Genomic DNA, 23,021 nt, shown 5'->3' on the forward strand with positions numbered 1-23,021 from the left:
AGCATTGCAGTGAAGTCTGATCCAAATAATTTTAAAGCATTATATGTATTTGTATATTGTAATCAGTAACAAGAGCACAAGTGAGCACAATATACGCCCGAACAAGAAGGTATATACAGAATTGTGCTACTACGTGGAAAACAGCATCCTGGTTGCCATGGCAACCACTTTAGATGATTAACGTATGTCGCGACATACCATCTCCACAGTCTGTACCTATGTACCAAATATGAAACGTGAAAGTTGAAAACTTTGGGAGTTAGTGTGGACAGGAACGGATGGAAAACAGCATCCTGGTTGCCATGGCAACCACTTTAGATGACGAACGTATGTCGCGACACACTGTCTCCACAGTCTGTACCTATGTACCAAATATGAAACGTGAATGTTGAAAACTTTGGGCGTGAGAGTGCGGACCGGAACGGATGGAAAACAGCATCCGGGTTGCCATGGCAACCACTTACATAACGAACTTATGTCGCAACACACCCTCTCCACAGTCTGTACCTATGTACCAAATATGAAACGTGAAAGTTGAAAACATTGGGAGTTAGAGTGCGGACAGGAACGGACGGACTGACTGACTGACTGACTGACTGACTGTCTGTCTGTCTTTCTGTCTGGACGTCTGCCTGTCGGACGGACGGACGGACCTGTTTATACATCCGTTCCTGTCCATCCGTCCGTTCCTGTCCGTCCGTCCGTCCGTCCAGACAGACAGACAGACAAAAAAAATAAGAAAACATTAGAAAGACAGACAGACAAAAAAAAAGAAAAAAACATTAGAAAGACAGACAGACAGACAAAAAAAAGAAAATAACATTAGAAAGACAGACAGACTGTCTGTGTATCTGTCTGTCTGTCTTTTTTTCTTTTCTTTCTTTCTTTGTTTTTCTAATGTCTTTCTAATGTTTTTTCTTTTTTTTTGTCTGACAGACAGACAGACAGACAGAAAGACAAAAAAAGAAAAAAAAACATTAGAAAGACAGACAGACAGACAGACAAAAAAAGGAAAAAAACATTAGAAAGATAGACAGACAGACGACACATAATACGCCCATATATATATATATATATATATATATATATATATATATATATATATATATATATATATATATATATATATATATATATATATATATATCGGGACGTATAAAAAATAGTGTGGTGGAGAAAAACATTAGAAAGGAAAAAATAACTTGCACCAAAATTTTTAATATTTTCACGCTCACGCTCACGCTCACGCCGGGGGTATCGCTATAGCTCTCTGTTCTTCGAACAGGCGAGCTAAAAATGCGATTTTGAGCTTGGCATCCACCCTTATGTTGTAGAGGTCTTGCACACACATTTAGCATGGATGCACACACACATCAGCTTCTTCCAAAAAATGCCAAAGGGACTTTTTAAAATCCCTTTATGTTTGGTTGGCCAGCCGACTACATGAACAATTCTACAGGGAATGCCAAACAAGCCAATGCACAGCAACATAAGCTAAAAACATTTTGAACTGTGGATCCATGCCTTCCTTCATAATTTTAAAACAATTATATTACATGGCAACCTCATTAAGACAAACACAACGCATTGTTGACATCCTTGTAAAAGTACACTTGGGTCTCGCTCTCACATCTTCATCCTACAAGTGACAGACGTTCAAACTGCTCTGTAATCCTCAGACACAACAAAGAAAGAATGCACGTTAAAATTTGAAAAGTTAAGCCGTTTGTTAACCTTTTTGAAAGATCTATTTCATTTGACACACCATTGACGTTTGTATTTATAGCAACAGGTGAATAAAATAGAATGACAAAAAAATTTTGGAAATCTCCGCTGAAAAAAATACCCAATTCGTTGAGGGTCGCTCCTCTGAGAAAAGTTAGTTGGACAAAAAATTAAAATAAAAACCTGAAAGTTTGTGTTTTTATCTGCACAAAGTTCCACGTTTGTAAATGTCACACAATTGAGTCTTTTGAGACACAGCGGTGAGAGCTGTGAGTCTTGAGTTTGAGTGAACAATAAATTGGAATAATCTGTATTTACAGAGCATTTCAAAAATTAGTGGAAGAATTTTAACTTTAATTTGTGTACAACTACTGAGAATTCGGGAACCTAACAACCGGGAGTAATATTGTAAACAGCTGTTGGGAGTTTTATGCAGTGACATAAGTAGTGAACACATTTAGTGAAAAGGAAATGTTTGGCAGTATATAAACTCTCATGCTCTCAGGAGAACGTCATCCATCACCTTCCAGAGGATATCAGGGGGATCGTTACCGATGGCTCTGCTGGAATGGTGCCTTTAAAAACATAAATAGCCTGCTAGAATGATGTCTCGTAAAAGCTTCTAAAACACTCTTACTTTAAAAGGGTTTCTAAAGGTTATTATGAAAGAGTGAACCTTTGTATTTTTACAAATTGAGTTATTGAGTATCTCACAGAGTCATGGATTTGCGACTTGGTGTTTCTTTATTTCCCCATTTACATTCACCTTTTTTAGAGTCTTAAGGTGCTGTCACACCTTGACGATTTAGCCAGCAATGGCAACGTATAAAAATATATGTAAAACGTTGGCATACGCTGAAATTTTGATGTTTTTTTAAAAAAAGTTTTGGTCGTATTCATAACGTGTTGGTCGTATGCATAACATATTAGTAACGGGCACAGAACGTTTCGTTATCTTATAGATAACTTATACCAACGAATGCTTAGCCTGTTGTCAGCGTTCACAACCTATGCTCAATGATTTTGTTTAACTTTGGCATAGCGCGCTGCACGTATCGCCGACGAACTCGTGGCGTAGCCTGTTAAAAACCTGCCGCACGCCGATTTAAATCATAACCACCTGAAAATTGAAAGTGTCAACCACGCAGTCACACCTTGACGATTTAGCCAGCGTATGCCGACCTATGAAAAATTTGCCGAACCAAGCTGGCACACATCGAATACGGTATGGGTAAGTTGTGTATAGGTTAAGAGCATGCTGAAAAACGATGAAGTATGCTGTCATATTTCGTGGTACGTCTCGTATGTCGTGAAATTTCAAGCATGCTGAAAATTTTACGACGTACTCGCCGTATGGCTCACATGTTCCGCTATGCTGGGATTAAGTTGTAGGCACAATATGCGATCATTGACACACATCGACACAAGTTCCTTGTAAGTTACTCATAAGTTGAAACACGTCGAGGTAATGTTTAGCTTACCCGAAACTTATTTTCTCCATCAAGGCACAATTTCTTTTTTTCTCCTTGGCTCCGTGAAGGCACGTGACGAAATATCTGAAGTTGTTTTTTTTTTGTTGTTTTTTTTAGTCTATCACGAATTTAAAAATATATTCGGACATTTGCTTTTAAGTTTCGACGTCGATGTGACAATATCCTCAAACAACTGACAATAGTTTGTCTTATTCAAACTAAGAATAAGACATGAGCAAACTGAAGAGGCAATCGGACGTGACATAATGGCACGTGACGAAATATCGGAAGTTATTGTTGTTTTTTTTATTATTATTTTTAAACGCTGCCAATACGCCATTATACGGTAGCTGTAAATTAGAAACACGTTCAGTAAGTTCTGTGGTCGTCCGGAAGACGTCAATCAAATACATCTACATACGTCAATATGCGTTGGAGGTACATTACACATAGGTTCAAAGCAAGTTACTCATAGGTTATAAATAAGTTTCGGGTACGCTAATCATTACCTCGACGTGTTTCGACCTATGAGTAACTTACAAGTAACGTGTGTCAATGTGTGTCAACGATCGCGTAACGTGCCTACAACTTATGGCCAGCGTAGCGGAACGTGTGAGTCATACGCTGGCATACGTCGTAAAATTTGAAGCATGCTAAAATTTGAGGACAACCGCAAAGTACAACGATGAAAGCCAGCGTACTACAACGTATGGCAGTGTTTTTCAGCTTGCTCTTAATGTTATCAAAACTTACCTATAACGTATTCAACGTGTGCCAACGTTTTAGACAAATTTTTCATAAGTCGGCATACGCTGGCTAAATCGTCAAGGTGTGACAGCGCCTTTAGCCAAGTTGCATATCATTCAACGTAGATAAAGCACATTATCGATGTCAGAATCCCACGAATGAGCAATATGATATTCCTGATATATGACCAGAATATATGTTGTTGGGTATTTTTTTTTCACTTTAAGCATACCTCTCAGCCTCAGCCATCCAGTCAGTCCATAGCAATAATATATCATAGCAAATGTAACTAGAACGACACTCGATAGAGTGCATACCTCCGTCAGGCTCAATAGTTTGTTTTGTATCCCACTGATAAGCCGGATCTGCATCCGGACCTCCAAAATCTAATTGGCTTGTTCTGGTCACCTACCGAACTCACCTACCAGGTTTTCTGATAATCCATCCACAACTTTTTGAGATATCATGCTATATATCATTTTGGCCCAAACTCTCAATAGTGAAGTCATTAAAAAAACTTCTCAGATCCAATCTTCACACAAAATCGAATCAAGTAGTCCTTGTCACACACCCAACCTGTCCACCACATGTCGTCTGAATTGGTTTTGTTTAAAGTAAATTGAAAGGGAATGTTCTGATGTCGTGTGCAACACCGGTCCACCTTTACGGTCTGGAGATGGTGGCGCTGATAGAGAGACAACAACAGAGGCTGCAGGTTTCCGAGAACAACTGTGTCAGGAGGATTGTGGGAGTGAAGAAGGTGGATATAAGGAAAATTGGATGAACTGAGGGAAGAGATTGGTGAGCAGATGAGCTTGATGGGGAGATTGGTGAAATTCCAAATGAGATGGGCTGGACAGTTGGTGCAGATGGGGGAAGAGAGAATGACAAAGAGAGCGGATAGGTTGAGGGACTAAGTTAAGAGGAAAAGAGGTAGACCGTGGCTGAGATGGGAGGATTGTGTGAGGAGGGATATCAGTAATGTAGGTGTGGTTGGGGAGTGGAGAGAGTTGGCTGAGGACATAGTGAGGTGGAGGAGTATCATGGTCAGAAGCTTGTTGCCATCTAACCTCACCTCTTATAAAGGGACAGGAGGAGGATAAGAATAAGAAGTTATATATCGTTTTTGTCTCGACCTCTTCTAAATAGTGATCAGAATCACTTTCAAAAATATCAGATCTGGATCCTGATCTTCACTAAAATCGAATCAATTCGTCCTTGTCACACCCAAATTGTCCCTTAAATTTTGTCTGAATCCGTCCATAACTTTTTGAGGTATTCTGCTCACAGACAAACAGACTGGGATGAAAACACATTCTCTGTCCACCTTCTGTTGGCAGAAGTAATTACGATTCATTTGAAATGTTATGACAATGAAAGTTCCACTTGGCATTGCCGATAATTTCTCAGGTTAAAATGACATTTGAGGGAGTATTAGTGATGAGATCCTTCAATGTTATGATTGTGGATATGACAGTCTGCAGTGCATGTCTGATATAAGAAGTAGAGTAAGTAGTTGTCTTTTTACAAGTTACCTTAAGTGTACATCTCAAGTTTTCTTGTGAAATTCTCGTGGGATCGCTGTTCAAACCACCGCAGTCCCGACGCTGATACATTGCTTGCATTTTTGAAAATGATGAATATGATGATGTGAAATGTTATAACATAATATTACGATATTTGCCATCCCATCAGCATCATCCAAATTCAGAGATGCGTGAAGATCTACTGGCAGAGTTACAAAGCAAGGCAGACACTTTTGTTGCTCTGTTTGATGAAAAAGTACACGAACAAATGATGTGCAAAGGTACTTCATTAAAATAATTTTTTGTAAAAGTATCACATTCTTAAAAATTGCTGCAACCACCCTCATCTCGAAATAATAATACGGTTGTTACCACCAGATGGCAGTTGCTATTGGTCTGGATGTATTAGACTGGATGTATGCAGAAAAACCTGTAGTTGTGCCGATGTTTAAAACAACCATGACAATAGCATAATCTCCCTCTGGGAACTGTGAATAATTGCAGTGTTGCTTGAAGGAAAGGGTTAAATTCTCCTTTAATTAATGTCACACTTGCTTGGTAATGTTCAATCGTAGAAAACAATATGTGTTTCAAGAGATCCTTCAAATAGGGTCGGAGTACCATAAGCATCTTGTTGGCAGGCTTTGTGGAAGTCACTCTTGCCAATGGTGATGGATTGAACCAATGACCTCCTACATACGAACGAGAGGTCTTGGCGACTAACTTTCCACTAGTATCAAAGACGGGTGTACAATACGCCATGAGCATTGGGGTTTCTGTAAAATATGTAAAAGTGTAACTTTCACTTGAGCCACTCAAGTATGCGGTATTATTGTAAGAAAGAATGTGGAAATTGAAGGGTTGAGTTGAATTATGTTTCCCCAGGAGCGAGGAGACTGTCATACAAAGCTCTTCAGGGTGCATTAATGATCTACTTCTACAGGTGAGAAGTTTGACAAAGACAACAGCATACAAAGTTTATTTCAAAGCTGTTTGGTCCGTAAAGTTGCCATGCTGATCCCTGGCCTGCATCACACTTTCTCAATGAGTTGCTGTTTAAATATCATGAAAGACACTGGTGGAAATGCAAAAGTCTTGAAGGAATCAAAGTTACTTTTTAAAAGTACCATTTTACTTCCACTTAAGATTTGTTGATTTTGAGGGTTTTAGCACTTGGTTACGGGTTCGTGTTACGACTAATCTTGTACGAATAACATCAGTGAACTTCATCATGAGTGAAATATGTAAAACTAGAGCGAGAAATGCTTTGTAATACATGTCCCTTCCTGATGTGATGTTTTCTCGGTCCAAAAAGGGAATAACTGGGAAAAATTAATGAAACGTCCTGAAACTCGAACTTTTTCTGTATATTATCATAACAAAGCCATGTACCAAGTTTCAGTTGAATATGTAAAGGGTATGGGAAAAATGTCTGAAAAATCACAGGTGGAACGGATGGACGGACAGATGGAGAGCAAATCTATAGTCCCCTCCTGTGAAACCAGTAGGGGACTAAAAACATGATATCATACAACATGTTTTCCATTCCTAAACAATTAGTCTATTGGAATGAAAGAAAATTTATGTAGAGTTAGGAGACGCCCCCCTCCCCCCTTGAAAATACACTTTGCAGTTGCAAAATTAAAATCCATATCTACAAAATATGCAACAGCCACAGTGTAAAACAAAACTAGGGCGGGGGGGGGGGGTCAAAGAACGCAATACAACACACAGTATTCAAATATATACTTAAATATAAATAAAATAATGATTTTAAAGATCATTATAAAAAATTCTGGAAGTTTAGCTGTATTGAAGCAGTCTTGTACACCACCCGTACACACCACCCTATTTATCATGTCCAAGTACCACAAAACAGAACGTTCTTGGAAGTATTAAGCAGGCAATTTGTGTTCTACAGTGTTCAATTATGTCATTCCATTTTAATAAAATAAAGATTGAAAAAGTCGTATTAATTAATTCCAGATTTTACCGCCATTGACGCAGTGTCGATTGCAGTACTCGTATCTAACACGCTACATTTGTTATTAGTGCCTGTTGTTTGTGTCCGAAATGATGTCCTTCAGAACAATAAGTTTCCTGTTTGGAATAAATTTTAATTTTGTTTTGACTGCCAGGCAGGTAGAAAGAGTAAAAATATTATCTTGCTCCTCTCTCTCCGCATGTACAATTGAGGAAAAATTCAGAGCCAAAGTACTGTTAAACTACAGTTTTGTCTTCTGATTCATATTCCGATTCGTGTTCAAAATATAACATTCAATGTAAATGAGTTGTTCCTCCATCATAAACTGACAGTCATGAACTGATAAAATGGACAGATGGGCAGCATGGAGTAACAAAGCAAAAAGTCTTGACAGAACACTTTGCTGCACACAGTCTTGAGAAAAAGGACATGGGTAGGGTCTTCTAAACACTTGCTTTGCATTTCGGAGCATGATCTATATGACCTATGAGCTGTGATTGTCTGAATGTTTAAATTCCCCAACATCAAGAATGCAAGCAGAAAATTTGACAAGTCGAGATGAAGTAAAATGGCGTAATATTTTGGTCGAAGTACTACACCGTAAAATTGGAGGTTTTTGAAAGTGGCAAGAAGGTGATTTGTGTTCTACAGTGTTTAAGTATACTAGTGCGTGCCCGTACATGTGTGGCCGTACGTTCGAAAAAAAATACTTTCAAACCACGAGCAAGAAACAACCACACAGACCGTTCCTTCGCTCTCGCGTGCCTGTACGTGCGTGGCCGTACGTGCAAAAAAACCAAACTTTCAAACAACCACACAAATCGTTCCTTCGCTCTTTAAAACGACGACTGGATTGGGGGCATTGTGTTTATCTATAAATGCGCATAAGAAATCGAGAAATTATTATACTACAGTGTCATCACTATCGGGAAGTCCCTACGTTGTAACCCGTAATGGGGAACGCGGCTGAGGATCTCTTCCCCAACGGCCATGCCGACGTAGCAACGTGTCCTGTCATTGGTAACTAAATGGCGTCCTTTCCCCATCGGCCACGCCTACGCAGCAACGTGTCCTGTCATTGGTTTGGTAAATAAATGGCCATAACTTGGGAACCACTTGTCCGATTAATATCAAACCTTGAAAAGGCACATACGCAGGTCCCCAGCAATATACCTGGCAACTTTCAATTAGATAGGACCAGTGGTTGTCGAGAAACAGCGGTCTCTCTCTCACTCACACACACACACACACACACACACACACACACACACACACACACACACACACACACACACACACACACACACACACACACACACACACACACACACACACACACACACACACACACACACACACACACACACACACACACACACACACACACTGTTGGAATTATAGATAGATAATTCATTGAAACAAAAGAAAGGTTTTAAAAGTTGTAGATTTTTTTTTCCAAAAGTTTAGCACCGTTGATGCACTGTCTTTTACACCACCTTATTTAACATAAATTACTACTACGCGCCTATTGTTTGTGTCTTTTATGACATCCATAAAAACCCAAGTTTCCTGTTTGGAATGGTTTTAAATTTTTGTTTGCCTGACAGGCAGAGTGGAAATAATAATTATCTTACTCTGTGGGAATGTGCACTCATGCTGACATTCTATATAACTTGCCAATTTCAGAGCCGTACAATGTGTACAACTTCTCAGTGATAACTTCGTAAAAGACGGAATTCCTGCGAAATATATAAATGGATCGAAATAATGCCCTTTGCTTGAATCACTCAAGATTTTAATTAATCCGATGATCTTTCACCGCAAAATCCTATTTCCGATGAAGATTGCATGTCGTGTATGTGTTTCTGTAGGGATGAGCCAAGATTTCAGGTTCCCTTTCAACTGCTCAACAGCCTCATGGAATTGGATACATTGTTCTCCAAGTGGCGATGTGAGTAACCTTCAAACTACATGTTAAAATTACTGAGAAGAGTCGGAGGATTAAAACATTATTGCTCAAAATAATATTGATTAAATGCAACAACAAATGTGTCTCAGCCAAGATATGTTTCCATTCTTCTGCATACAGCACCGGCTTACTGGTTGCTGTCATTATTGAAGGTGCATCTAATTGCCTCCTGTAGGTGAGGGTAGACATTTTGGTCAAGGTACTGACAGATTATAGCCTACATTTTTTGAAAGGCAGAGGACAGTAGGGTTGTATTGTGCACTTTTTACATTTTGTATCATCCTGCACATATGAGAGGTCTCAAGCCAAAGGGTGGGAATTTGTCTTAGACAGGGGAACATCATGTGGTACCAAAGCAATTGGGATTATAGCCAATGGTAAATAACAAACTACATATAAAAGTCTGTCAAAAATGATGGGTTGGAATTATTTTATTCAAAATGTTCAAGGAAACTGAAAGATATGATATTCCGTAGCAAGAAAAAGTGCTATTTTAAAACTATCCATGTACAAATGTGACCTGCTATTTTCTTTATCTTATGGGACATTTTGTTTTGACGGTACAGCCTCATGAGCATGCCAAAGTCTGAAGCCTTGGCCTTGCGTCAGGTGTGCTTATGTTTTCTTTATTTATTAGACATCCTACGGACATAAATGGAACACTCGTTTTACTCTGTGCATGTTGTACATCATGTGTGCCTTGTATCTATTTTTTTTTAATTCATTTAAACGATTCTCTACACCATCCTTGAGGCCCGGGTACAAGTCACTGTCTACATTTATAATAGAAGAGACATAATTACTCTTTCATGAAAAATGTTTTTCGAGAACGGCCATCCATATCTAGTGCCCAAATGTGTCTGCGGACGTCCTCCTGCAGTCGGGTTACTTCTTATTTGGAGGTTGGTGGCAGGATTTGCACTCCGGCCACCGTAAAACCCTTCATTCCGCAAAACATTCCAGAAGCATAAAAAATTCTGAAAACCCACTCCATGGGAGTACTTCCCTTCACAGGGCAGCGCACCGGATGACAGGATTGGGGCAAAGCCTTCGGGACCCCAAATCTTTGATGATAGGATGAAAACCATGGGATAACATTCCCGCGTCAGATTGTGGGAGAGTGTGTCGGGGTGGTGCTGAGGTGTCGTCCACCAGACGGTGGTCTCCCTGGGTTAATCTGAGGCAGTCCCTTCGGGTGGGTACCTGGAATGTCCTTATCCCTATGTCTCTGTTATCACCTGTCTCTGTTATCATCTGAGCTCAAGAATTTGGACATCGGTATTGCAGCACTCTATGAGGTTCGGAGACCGGATTGCGGCGAGATCATGGCAGGTCATGACAGCTAACATTGGTCTGGTTGCTCTGATGGTTACCATGCCCAAGGAGTTTCTGTAGCTGTGTCCAATAAGCTTACTCCAATGATAATTGAGGTAACACTAAGCTTACTCACTTCCGGTTCCGGGTTTGGAGTGTCAGCAGGTCTCCTTCACGGCTCTTTGCTGAAAATCTCAAAGTTAAGTTTCTGGTCGTTATCTGTCCCATTTTAACTGTTTATTTTCTCACCTACATGTTACTGTGTGTTCCAAGTTCGGTTTTGTTTCAAAAATCGTACTATTTTGTGAGATTTCGTCGAACTTGTCTTTCCGGGTGCTTGATACCTATCGTTGAGGCTTGAGGCCTACCGGTTAACTTTGGTGTACGATCGTATTTATTTGTTTTTTCTCCCCATTATCTTCAATCTCTATCTTCCCCACTTTCCTATCATCCCTCATCCCTCCCAACTAATCTCTCTATTTCTTATCTTAAATCACCAAAAACCAAACAAACAAAAAAAACGCAACCTTTCTCTGATTCTTCTTCTTCTTCATCTCCTCTTCCTCTTCCTCCTCTTCCTCTTCCTCCTCCTCCTCTTCTTCTTCTTCTTCCTCGATCTTTTGTACAACACTTCCATGACCTAATCTGTTGAAATCTCTCTCAAACATTAATAATAATAACAAAAACGATCTTTTATAATGCTTCCTCTTCCTCTTTCACACATAGTACTCTTTACTGTATCATAATGCACTACTCTTTGACTATTTAAACAGACTGCTCTCAATTCGATCTTTCCTTCATAACTTGCCTAAAAAATCCAACTGTGACAGCGTTTCTTCTCTCCATTCTCTGAATTCGCCTTCATTGCATCCACCAAGAATTGTGTTAAATCGCATCTCTGACCTAAAACTTTAAAAAACCCAAGTTTGCAATGAATGTTCGCTTTCCATCAACCATTCTTTTTTTCCAACTTCAGTGCCAACTCACCCCTCTCACCCCTCACTCTCAAAGCAACCATCCCACTCTTCTCACTCCAAGCCTCCTTCTCACCTCTCTCAAAAACTTCCCCCTCACCTTTCTCCCACCATTCATCCCCCTCACTCATCCTTCTCAAAGTTGCGCCCCCTCCCATCCACAAAGCTGCCTCCTTCCACTACCCTCTCACCTCCATCTCTTCACTCCACCTCCTCAAATGCCTTCTTCCCCCTCTCTTGTGGGGGACACCTCTCTCTTCCCCCTCTCCCCCTCTCAAATGCCCAGAACCACAGAGCCTTTTCTCTTCATTCAGCCCCCTCCCCTAGCTATTCTGCAATCCCCCACACTCTTTCAACAACCCTCCTTACCTCCCCCCTCGTCCCTTGTCCTACCCTCCTCCCCCATCCCCTGCACCAAAAGCCTCCTCCCTAACCTCTTCATTAAAAGTGTGGACCTCAAATATCTGGGGCCTTCGCTCAAACCTTTCAGATCTTTCCATACAGGTTGCCACTGACAAACCAGACATAATCTGCCTAACAGAAACTTTCCTCCCCCTAAGACATGTCTGACTCCAAAGTATCTCTCCCTGGTTACTCCCTCCTCCGGTCTGACAGACCTGAGCCTCGTCCTGGTGGAGGAGTTGCTCTCTTCATCAAAGACTCTATTCCTCGCTCTCCATGCACTGCCCTCACTCCCCCACACCCCCAGGAATACCTCTGGCTACGGCTTCCCCTCCACTCCCACCTCATGTTTATATGTGTACTGTACCGTCCACCTAACAGTGATGACTCCATCAACACCTCAATATCCGAAAACATGGACCAACTTCTATCTTCTCATCCAAACTCTCTCTTCCTCATATGTGGTGACTTCAATTGTCATCATGCCAGTTGGCTAGGTGTAAGTACCTCTCTCACCTGTAATGGCACCTCAGCAAAAGCTTTCTGCAACTCATTGGGACTGACTCAATCGGTCAACTTCCCAACCCGGATCTCGACCAATGGTACTGCATCTTTTCTGGATCTGATTTTGACAAATTTCCCTGACAATATCTGCTGCTCTTCCTCTGCTCCAATCGGTTCTTCTGATCACGTCCTTGTCAAAGTGGACATCTCTCTGGCTTTTATCAGAGAACTACCTCACCACCGTCGAGTCTGGCATTTCACTCAAGCCGACTGGCAGGGTCTCCAAGCAGCCCTCAAAATAATAGACTGGTCTCCTTTCGCAACTTTCTCCAACATCAAATCATACTGTGAATTCTTTCAAAGAAACTTGTTCTCCCTCATGCACAGATTTATCCCCTCTCGTCTTTATTTGTCCGACCCTTCCTCCCGCCCTTGGTTCACTGAAGCTTGTGGTGAGGCAGTTGTCCTGAAACAACTTGCCTTTGCCTCATGGAAAGCAAACCCAACTGAGGCAAACTCAGTTCCTTCCATAAAGCTCGGAACAAGTGTGTATTTACCCTCAGGAGAGCCAAGAAAAAACATCTTTCTTAGCTCAAGTCTGAACTCTCAAACCTCTCTCCCTCCTCAAAATCCTGGTGGCGTCGAATCAAATCTGTTTCTGGTGAATGTTCCCCCTCCATCCCCTCCCTTACCTCAAATGGCCGCACTGCTGATACCACACGTGAAAAAGCTGAATGCCGAAACTCGGTGTTTGCATCTAAATCTTGTGTCCAAAACCCATCACTTTCTCTACCCACCTTACCCAATCGCGTCCTTTTCTCCTGACAAGGTGGAGAGCTTGCTGTCAAAGCTCGACTCAGATTCTGCAACCGGTCCAGATGGCATCAGCCCACGTGTCCTCAAAGCCTGCTCTTCTGCTCTTGCTCACCCTCTCTCTGTTCTATTCACCCTCTCATTTGCTCAAGGCCATCTGCCATCTGGTTGGAAATCAGCAAACATCACTGCCCTGCATAAAAAAGGTGCAAAAACAGATCCCTGCAACTACAGACCAATCAGCCTTCTCCCAATCATCAGCAAGGTTATGGAATCCATCATCGCTTCAGACATGAAATCCTTCCTCTTCTCCAATGGCTTGATTTCCGATCATCAATTTGGTTTCAGACCAGGTCACTCTACAATGGATATGCTGCTTCTGCTCTCCCAACAATGGATGGAGGTCCTCAATGCCAGACAGGAAATCCGAGCCGTATCCCTGGACATATCACGTGATTTTGACACAGTCTGGCACCCTGCCCTTCTCACCAAACTCTCTTCCTCTGGTATCCAAGGCCATCTCCACTCATGGCTCGCAGACTTCCTCTCCTGTCACAGTCCATGTGTGGCCCTAAATGGAGTTCTCTCATCCCCTCTTTCTGTCCAGGCTGGAGTTCCTCAAGGTTGCGTTCTGGGCCCTGTTCTTTTTCTGGTTTTCATCAATGATCTCTCCGACTCTCTGGAAAATCCTCTATATCTCTTTGCTGATGACTCCACCCTCTGCCGTACCATCGGTCATCCCTCAGACCAGCAAGCAGCAGCTTCTTCGCTCCCTGCAGATCTGGATAAAATCACAAACTGGTCCAACACCTCTTGTGGAACATGTCTTTCAATCCGGATAAATCTTGTGGAACATGTCTTTCAATCCGGATAAATCTCACACTCTCACGATGTCTCTTTGAAAGGACCGTTTGGAACCCCCCCCCCCATCCACTTTCTCAACAATCCTGTGGAAGAAGTCCTTTCTTTCAAGCTTCTGGGTCTCACTATCTGCCATGACCTTTCCTGAGAAAGCCACATTTCAAACCTCGCCTCCAACGCCAGTCGCCAACTGGGAATCTTCTGCCATGCAGTCTTTCCTTGGCTCACCTGAGCTCTTGACCACTTACAAAGCTTTTGTCTGCAGCCTGATGGAGTACTGCTCTCCCCTCTAGGCTGGTGCTCCTGCCTCCCACCTTTCTCGCTTCACGCTTAAGAAACCAAGGCATTTCGGATCATCGGCATCTCCCGCAATGAAGCTGTCTTTGGGCCTCTCTCTCAATCACGGCAGGTTGATCGGTGGTCTTTCTGTCTTCTACCGTCTCCTCTCCAGCCTCGCCCCCCCCCCCCTGCGCTGTCTCTGCGATTTATCCCCACCACATTTCCACAGGGCGCTCAAGGTCCACCAACAACCCCCTTATGGTAAAACTACCAAAATCACGAATCGCTGCTCACCTTCACTCTTTCATTCCTCTTTTTTTTCCGCCTTTGGAATAAACTTCCTCACTCTATTCTTTCCCATTCTTCCCTCCAGGCTTTCAAAACAGGTGTTCACCACCACCTCTTATCCTCCCCCATCCAAATGCTCGATCTTTTCTACTCCCGATAATCCACCCAAGCCCACCTCCTTCAAATTCCCTGCTTTCCTTCCTGAAAGTCCCTGTAATGTCCATCTTCTATTCCCCATGTTCCCATCCCTCTCCCTTCCACAGATCTCCTAATGCCTCTGTTCCCCACTGTTTTGTCCTTCCCACTCCCTCCCCTCTTGTCTCATGCCCCCCTTGCTGTGCGTTGTGTGTTAGCTCTCACACGAGCCTCGACAAGGTACACAAAAAAACAAAAAAATACCGGTCAACGAGTGTATTATGAGACGAAGGATTCGTCACTCCTTAGGTGTAATTTCCCTGGTCTCTGTAAATGCTCTGACTGAGGCGAGTGACCTCACCGTGAAGGACGCATTCTACGCCACGCTCGAGTCTGTGGTTGATCAGTGCCCCAGGCGAGATACACTTTTGGTGTTGGGGGATTTCAATGCATCGACTGGAACTGATGGGGATGATTATGAGACATGTGTTGGTCCCCATGAGTAGGGTGATATACTGATTCTGGCTCACTTTTCCCCATGTAAATGAATGGGGGATTTTCAGCAATTCATATTTTTTTCACCAAAAAAGTAAACCTCCTTTTCATCCCAAGGTATATTTATTTGTCTCCCTTTTAACCTAGGCACACTTTTTTTTCAAATAACCAATGCAATAAGATAAAGATTTGTTCAAGGAGTAAAGTAGTAATGTGATTTGTTAAAGGTGATTCTCAAGAAATATCTGAAACATGTAAGCCTTGGGACACTCTTTTTCAAATAACCAATGCATATTGTTTAGCTCACTCATTGAACCTATAAACATTTGTTCATTCTCAAATTCCTTCAATAGTTTAATTTTCTTTGCACAATAATCCCCATCTAAAATATTTAAAAACAAAACATTTGAATCTTTATATTTTTTAAGATACCCCTTTTGTGCCATTACGAAATGAAAACTTCTCTTCATGCTCTTGTTTGACCACCTCTTGAGCCACATATCATTTTGAGATTATAGTAAATTGTTTTTTCATTGGTCAATTGATAACCATCAAAGTTTTCAGTCCATTCAACGATATTTATTTTTTTCTTTACATCCTCTAACTTACTAGTTTTTAAATTGATTCGCTTATTTGTTTTATTTACCTTTGTTTTAGTTATTTTTTCAATAAGACTTCTTTGATATTTTTCACATTCATTATGTTTTCCATTTATATACCAAGACTGAGATTTTCTCCACTCTTTAGTTTGATTAATACTTGGTTTGACCATTTATATATTGTGAAAAAACGCGGCGGTAGCCCTTACAAAACCCAAACCCATCTTCCCATCGTTAAAACACAATCTATTTTATACACTCTATCATACAATATGCATATGGAACACAATCTATTCCAATATCTAAAATAAATCTCTTATCATCAAAGGCTCCTAATGCCTTTTTATTTACTTTTTCACTATATATGTTTTGTTTATAACTTCTTATTGTATTCATTTTCCTATATTCTTCTTTCTTATTCATCAAACAATTATAATAATTGATAAAAGTTATTGATTTCTTTATTACATATTTCTTTATTCCCTTGAACCTCTTATCAATCTGATCACCATACTTATAAGCATATGTCTTTGCTCTCAATCCAATAAACTCACTCATTACTTTTCCACCCAACTCATCCTTGAACTTACCAATAACCTTTTCATTCTTTTTGGAAAATAACGCACTCTTCTTACTCAAATTACTTGTATCATACACTCCAATATTTTTCTTCATATCTTTATAAACATCATTAGTTTTTATATCTAGGATAAAATTATCAGTGTCCACATACAACAATGAAACATTTTCACCATACTCTTTCTTTAAGCCATTATACAAATAATCATACATCAATATCTTTGATAAATCAAGAACTGCTGTTCCAATATAAATTGGTTTATCCATGACAATACTTTCCTTTTCCATATGAATAGCAGAAAAGTTCTCTGAAAAAACCTCTTCTCTCTTAAAACTTGGTTTATTTATCAATCTCGAAGCTTCTTTCCAAGATGTTGCAAATCTAATGTTTTGCCTGTTTCTAACATTCTCCATTGTCTTTCCAAAGACAGCATTATTCATCAATTTATAGAAATCCCCTTCAAATTTTACTTTTGTATTTGTTCTCATATCTGTATTGAATTTCATATACTTTTTCATCCAAGGACTTTGTTTAAATTTTAAAACTCTGAATTTTAGCGACTCTCAATCTTTCTCTCAAAAACTGTTTTAAGCTTCTCTGATGCAAAACATATCCCTCTTTATCATAGAATGTTGTTAATAACTTTGCTGTTGATTTGCCTTTAATATTAAAACTTTTATGATAATCACTTAACCATTCTTTCTTTGGGGTTTCTTTCTCACATGCAAAAGGAAGGTCTTATGCTTATTATGAAGATCACTCAGGTACCTCAAATCAACTTCTAAATAATAACCTTCTTCTTCCTCATTCAATTCTTCTTGAGAAGAAATAACAATATTCATCAAAGCCTTTTCATAATCCTTTTCTTCCACCCACTCTAATTTACCATCAGGCAGAGATTGAGACATTGCCCAACCTTCGTCAGGTCAGGTTCGATCTGTGACCTGCTACAGGTACCATGTAAACCTGTACTAACCTGTTCCATGGTCGGGTTGTCGGCGACTAAACCGTCTCCCCCACCAGGTTTTCTGGTGAGGAGGGTGTTTGGATATGGACACCCAGCAGGATTAAAAACAAAACCTGTCAAAGGGCGGAGGAGCTCCTTGTGAGCCAACGGCCATCCATATCTAGTGCCCAACTGTGTCTGCGGACGTCCTCCTGCAGTTGGGTTACTTCTTATTAGGAGGTTGGTGGCAGGATTTGCACTCCAGCCACCGTAAAACGCTTCATTCCGCAAAACGCAAAAACGCAAAAAAATCTGAAAACCCACTCCGTGGGAGTACCTCCTGTGCAGCTTCCCTTCGCAGGGCAGCTCACCGGATGATGGGATTGGGGCAAAGCCTTCGGGACCCCCAATCTTTGATAGGAGGGAAACCACGGGGTAACATCCCTGGGTCAGATTGCGGGAGAGTGTGACGGAGTGGTGCTGAGGTGTCGTCCACCAGACGGCGGTCTCCTTGGGTTAACCTGAGGCGGTCCCTTCGGGTGGGTGCCTGGAATGTCCTATCCCTAAGAGAGGATGATCACCTGTCTCTGTTATCATCTGAGCTCAAGCGTTTGGACATCGGGGTTGCAGCTCTCTCTGAGGTTCGGAGACCGGATTGCGGCGAGATAATGGTGGGTGGTTACACCTACTATTGGTCTGGTCGCTCTGATGGTTACCATACCCAAGGAGTTGCTGTAGCTGTGTCCAATAAGCTGACCCCAATGACAATTGAGGTAACACCGGTCAACGAGCGTATTATGAGATTAAGGATTCGTCACTCCTTAGGTGTCATTTCCCTGGTCTCTATTTATGCTCCGACTGAGTTGAGTGATGTTACCGTGAAGGACACATTCTACGCCACACTCGAGTCTGTGGTTGATCAGTGCCCCAGACGAGATACACTTCTAGTCTTGGGGGATTTCAATGCATCGACTGGAACTGATAGGGATGGTTATGAGGTGTGTGTTGGTCCCCATGGGTCAGGAACTATGAACCAGAATAGCACTAAGTTCCTTGACTTTGCAAGAAGTCATGGACTTAGGGTGGCTGGTTCATGGTTTCAGCGCCCGCAAGCTCATCGCTGGACTTGGTATTCCAACGCTGGCGGTGTGGCAAAAGAGATTGACCATGTCCTCATTGACGGTCGCTGGAGGATGATCCAGAACTGCAGGGTCTACCGGAGTGCTCAGTTCCTCAATACTGACCACAGGCTTGTTGTAGCAACTCTAAAGCTGCACCTTAAATCCTGGAGAATGGTACCATCCCAGCCTAGGCTGGATGTTGCCAAGCTCAGGGATGAGAGAGTAGCTGAGGAGTTTGCGAACAGGCTGAGTGGACACTTGGGGGGTCTGGGTGCTTTGGGGGTCCTGAAGAGTTGTGGAACACCTTCAAGACCACCGTCCTTGATGTTGCCGGTGGATGCCTTGGAGTTCACCGCAGGGCAAAGAAGAATTTTGTCTCTCAAGGGACACTGGATACCATTGACCAGAGTCGCAGGGCCAGGCTGAATGGCAGAGCTGAGCTGTTCAGGGAGCTGAGGCGTAAAACTGTACGTGCACTGAGGGTGGACAAGGAGGCCTATGTGCGAGGAATCTGTGAGGGGGTAGAGCATCACCTGTGGACAGGTGATTCTCGTCCCGCTTACAGGGGAATTCGCGCATTACGTTCATCCAAGCCCATCCCTCGGAGCACTGCAGTTCGAGCAGAGAGTGGTAGGCTCTTGACAGAGGAGTCTGAAGTGAAGGCCCGCTGGGCCGGTTACTTCGAGCGGTTGTACCAGGCTGATCCCCCAGCTGTCGAGTTGGACGTCAAGGGTGTTACAATCCCTGTTGCTGACCCTCGAATCAACTGTGGTCCACCATCGCTTGTGGAAACACGGGCTGCGGTGAACCAGTTGAAACGGGGCAAAGCTCCAGGGATCTGTGGCATCCATGCCGAACTTCTCAAGGCTGGTGGAAATGCTGCACTCGCGTCGTTGCATGCAGTTTTGTGCTCTGCCTGGAACACAGGCATCATCCCAACTGACTGGAAGAGGGGCCTTGTTGTCCCTCTCTGGAAAGGGAAGGGTGATCGCCAAGACTGCAACAACTACCGAGGGGTGACGCTGCTCTCAGTGCCGGGCAAGGTCTTTGCTCGGATAATTCTTGATAGGGTTCGCCACCATCTGCTTGAGCACCAGCGTCCAGAGCAGTCAGGCTTTACACCAAAGAGGTCAACGATTGACCGTATCCTTGCACTTCGTGTACTCACCGAACGCAGACGAGAGTTTCGGCAGGGGCTGCTTGCAGCCTATGTTGATCTCTGTAAAGCGTTCGATTCAGTGAATCGGGATGTCCTCTGGAGGATTCTTGGTCTTCGTGGGGTGCCACCGAAACTGATCGATCTGATGTCTGAACTCTACTCTGGTACTGAGAGTGCTGTGAAGTGTGGTGGTACCGCCTCTGACTTATTTCCAGTTGTTACTGGAGTTCGTCAGGGATGTGTACTTGCCCCCACACTTTTCAGCACTTGTATGGACTGGATTTTTGGGAGGATGTCGGAGAGATCAAGTTGCGGTGCATCGTTTGGCAATGTCAAGATCTCGGACCTTGATTTTGCAGATGATGCAGTCATCTTTGCGGAGACTTTAGACATCCTCTTGGGGGCCCTCGAGGTGCTGAATGAGGAGTCGGAGCCGTTGGGATTACGGATTTCTTGGGTCAAAACAAAGATCCAGGCTTTCGGTGACATCTTGGATGCTGCTGTCCTGTCTGTGTCTGTTTGTGGTGAGGATGTTGAGGTCGTGGATAGATTCACTTACCTTGGCAGTGATATTCATGTCTCCGCAGGTTGTGAGCCGGAGGTCAATAGACGTCTGGGTCGGGCCTGGGGAGTCATGGATTCACTGGATCATGGGGTGTGGCGCTGCCGGTACCTGTGCGGGAGGACGAAAGTCTGAGTCTTCAGGTCCTTGGTACTTCCAGTCTTGCTCTATGGGTGCGAGACTTGGACTTTGACCAAGGATCTGAGACGGAGACTTAATTCCTTTGGTACCAGGTCTCTTCGGAGAATCCTTGGCTATCGCTGGTCGGATTTTGTGTCCAACGAGCGGTTGCTGAGAGAGACTCGGATGAGATTTGTTACCTGCATAGTCCGTGAGCGTCAGCTGCGGCTGTATGGACATGTGGCTCGTTTTCCTGACGCTGATCCTGCTCACCAGATTCTCTCTGCGAGGGAGTCTCATGAGTGGAGGAGGCCAGTGGGCCGACCACGTGCCTCATGGTTACAGCAGGTTGACCATCATCTCAAGGAGATGGGGATGGGCCTGGCATCTGCCTGGGGGATGGCCAGATGGAGGCCCCTGGAGTACCGGCGGAAAGTGGACGCAGCGACGCGCTGTTCTGGCACATGCTCCCATACCTGACCTGACCCATCCATACAAATTATTCGCATAAAATACATCAAATAATTACTGTCTTTTTCACTATCATAATTTGGAAGATATTTATTATTTGCTTTAGCATATCTTTTTGAACATACTTGTGATATTCCACCTCTCTTAAACTTCTCAATCATCAAAAGCATATCTACATCACTGATTAAATCTATATCTTGTTTTGTCATTTTCAACATTGCACTCCAAGCTAAACCAGGAGCTGTGAAATAGTGGGCAGGATCTAATCCATAACAACTTTTGTTATGACAGAGTGATCTTAAAGCTTCAAACACATCAGCTTTCAATAAAACATGTTTTTTGATACAAATCACGATATTCTCCAAGGTTCTTTATCTTAAATATTTTTCAAATTTCTTGTGCGTGTTTATATTCCTCATCACTTATCTCTTCTTCATAAAGGTTATTATAGAAACTTTCTTTGAAGGAAGTTGTGTTTCTTTAAATTTCATAAATGAATCCATATAATCATAAGGATAAATTCCCTTACTTGTAAGAATTTTCTCTTTACTTTGAATTTCATTCCTTGTTTGAATTTCCTCTCTCGTTAGAATTCCCTCTTTAATCAGAATTTCATCTTCAATCAGAATTTCCTCTTTAGTTAGAATTTCATTCATTGTTTGAATTTTCTTTATAAATAGAATTTCATCTTCAGTTAGAATTTCTTCATGAATTTCCTCATTAATTAGAATTTCCTCTTTACTTTGAATTCTCTCTTTAATCTGAATTTCCTCTTTCGTTAGAATTTCCTCTTTTGGAAAGAATGAATTAAGATTTGGAAAAGACCCCATGGAGCTTAGATTTGATGCTAGGTAGGCTAGTGGTGTTCCCATTAACTTGTAAGAATCTAGAAACCTAATACGAGTTAAAGGTTTTGTGAATATCATTTTTGTAAATGAAATATACTTTTGACTTGTGTTTGTTGTGGCAGAAATATTCCCTGGTGTTTTTGAAAGTTCATTTATAAATAGGTGTGTATCATAGTTGGCGTTGTTGTGAAGAAAGACTGGAATAAAAGAAGGAAATTTATAATTAAGATTACAACAGGAATGAGCGGGATCTCTATATTTACCAGTAAGATTTCCCCCTCACAAATATGACAGATATTGTTCTTTCTAAATTCTAATTTTTCTTCTTCGGTTAATTTCATCGGTTCATTTGTTTCTTTCATTAATTTAGTTAGTCTTATACAATCCTTTTCTAATCGTTTTACAAACTCTTGTGAAGCTTTTTTCCACGATAAAGTTCAAGTTTATTATACTTTTCTCCAACAGATGATTTGATATAATCACAGAAACCACAAGGAATATGTTTTTGATATTTATTTGGAGATGATTCTTTTGGATTAGGAGAAGCAATATTTATCTTTTTTAGGATACATTCAAAATCAGCATATATCACAAATGGGTGCATGATAGATTTATTATAATCTTCAAAAGAAATCTTTTCACCAGGTTTCGGCATTGTAATTACAGCTGATTTATGATTACTACAATATTTTGAATGTTGTTCTTGTCGTTCTTTTGTATGAAATGAATTAAGACATCGCTTACAAGGATATATTTTGTTTGCTGTTCTGAATACCTGAGAAGAGATTAATCTTGATAAATTATTGATGTATGTTTATGTGAATTCTTTCCAACACTAAAATATAAAAGATCAATGTGTGTTTCTTCATTTTTATAGATGTTTGAAATTTTTAATATTTGAACTTTGTTTGTATCCGTTAATCCATTTACATTAATAGAAAGATTATTCTTTTTCTAAAATTGAGGAATATCTGTTAGTGGCATTGGGAATTTAAAATCATTAATGTCCAAGGTATTCTCATATTTCATATATTGTTTTACTCTTTGTGAATTACAATTTGGTGGATGTAAGTGAGCAAGAACAGACCAGAGAAAACATTTATTGTCATTGTTCTTAATATTAACAA

At 41.5% G+C, this 23,021-nt stretch overlaps 1 protein-coding gene across 3 annotated transcripts in view; it reads left to right on the forward strand.

Annotated features, from left to right (window-relative positions):
• TDO2 (tryptophan 2,3-dioxygenase) overlaps positions 1 to 23,021 on the forward strand; it is a 122,670-nt gene that overhangs the window by 73,585 nt on the left and 26,064 nt on the right. For all 3 annotated transcript variants that reach the window (XM_085864022.1, XM_085864020.1, XM_085864021.1), the window contains 3 exons: positions 5,640 to 5,751; positions 6,356 to 6,413; positions 9,326 to 9,405. In XM_085864022.1, the coding sequence (XP_085720148.1) occupies positions 5,640 to 5,751; positions 6,356 to 6,413; positions 9,326 to 9,405 (250 nt within the window). The remainder of the gene's footprint in view (positions 1 to 5,639; positions 5,752 to 6,355; positions 6,414 to 9,325; positions 9,406 to 23,021) is intronic.

This window comes from Eptatretus burgeri, chromosome 18 (assembly GCF_056783735.1).
Source record: "Eptatretus burgeri isolate ZD-2024b chromosome 18, Ebu_testis_v1, whole genome shotgun sequence".
NCBI classification, from domain to species: Eukaryota; Metazoa; Chordata; class Myxini; order Myxiniformes; family Myxinidae; genus Eptatretus; species Eptatretus burgeri.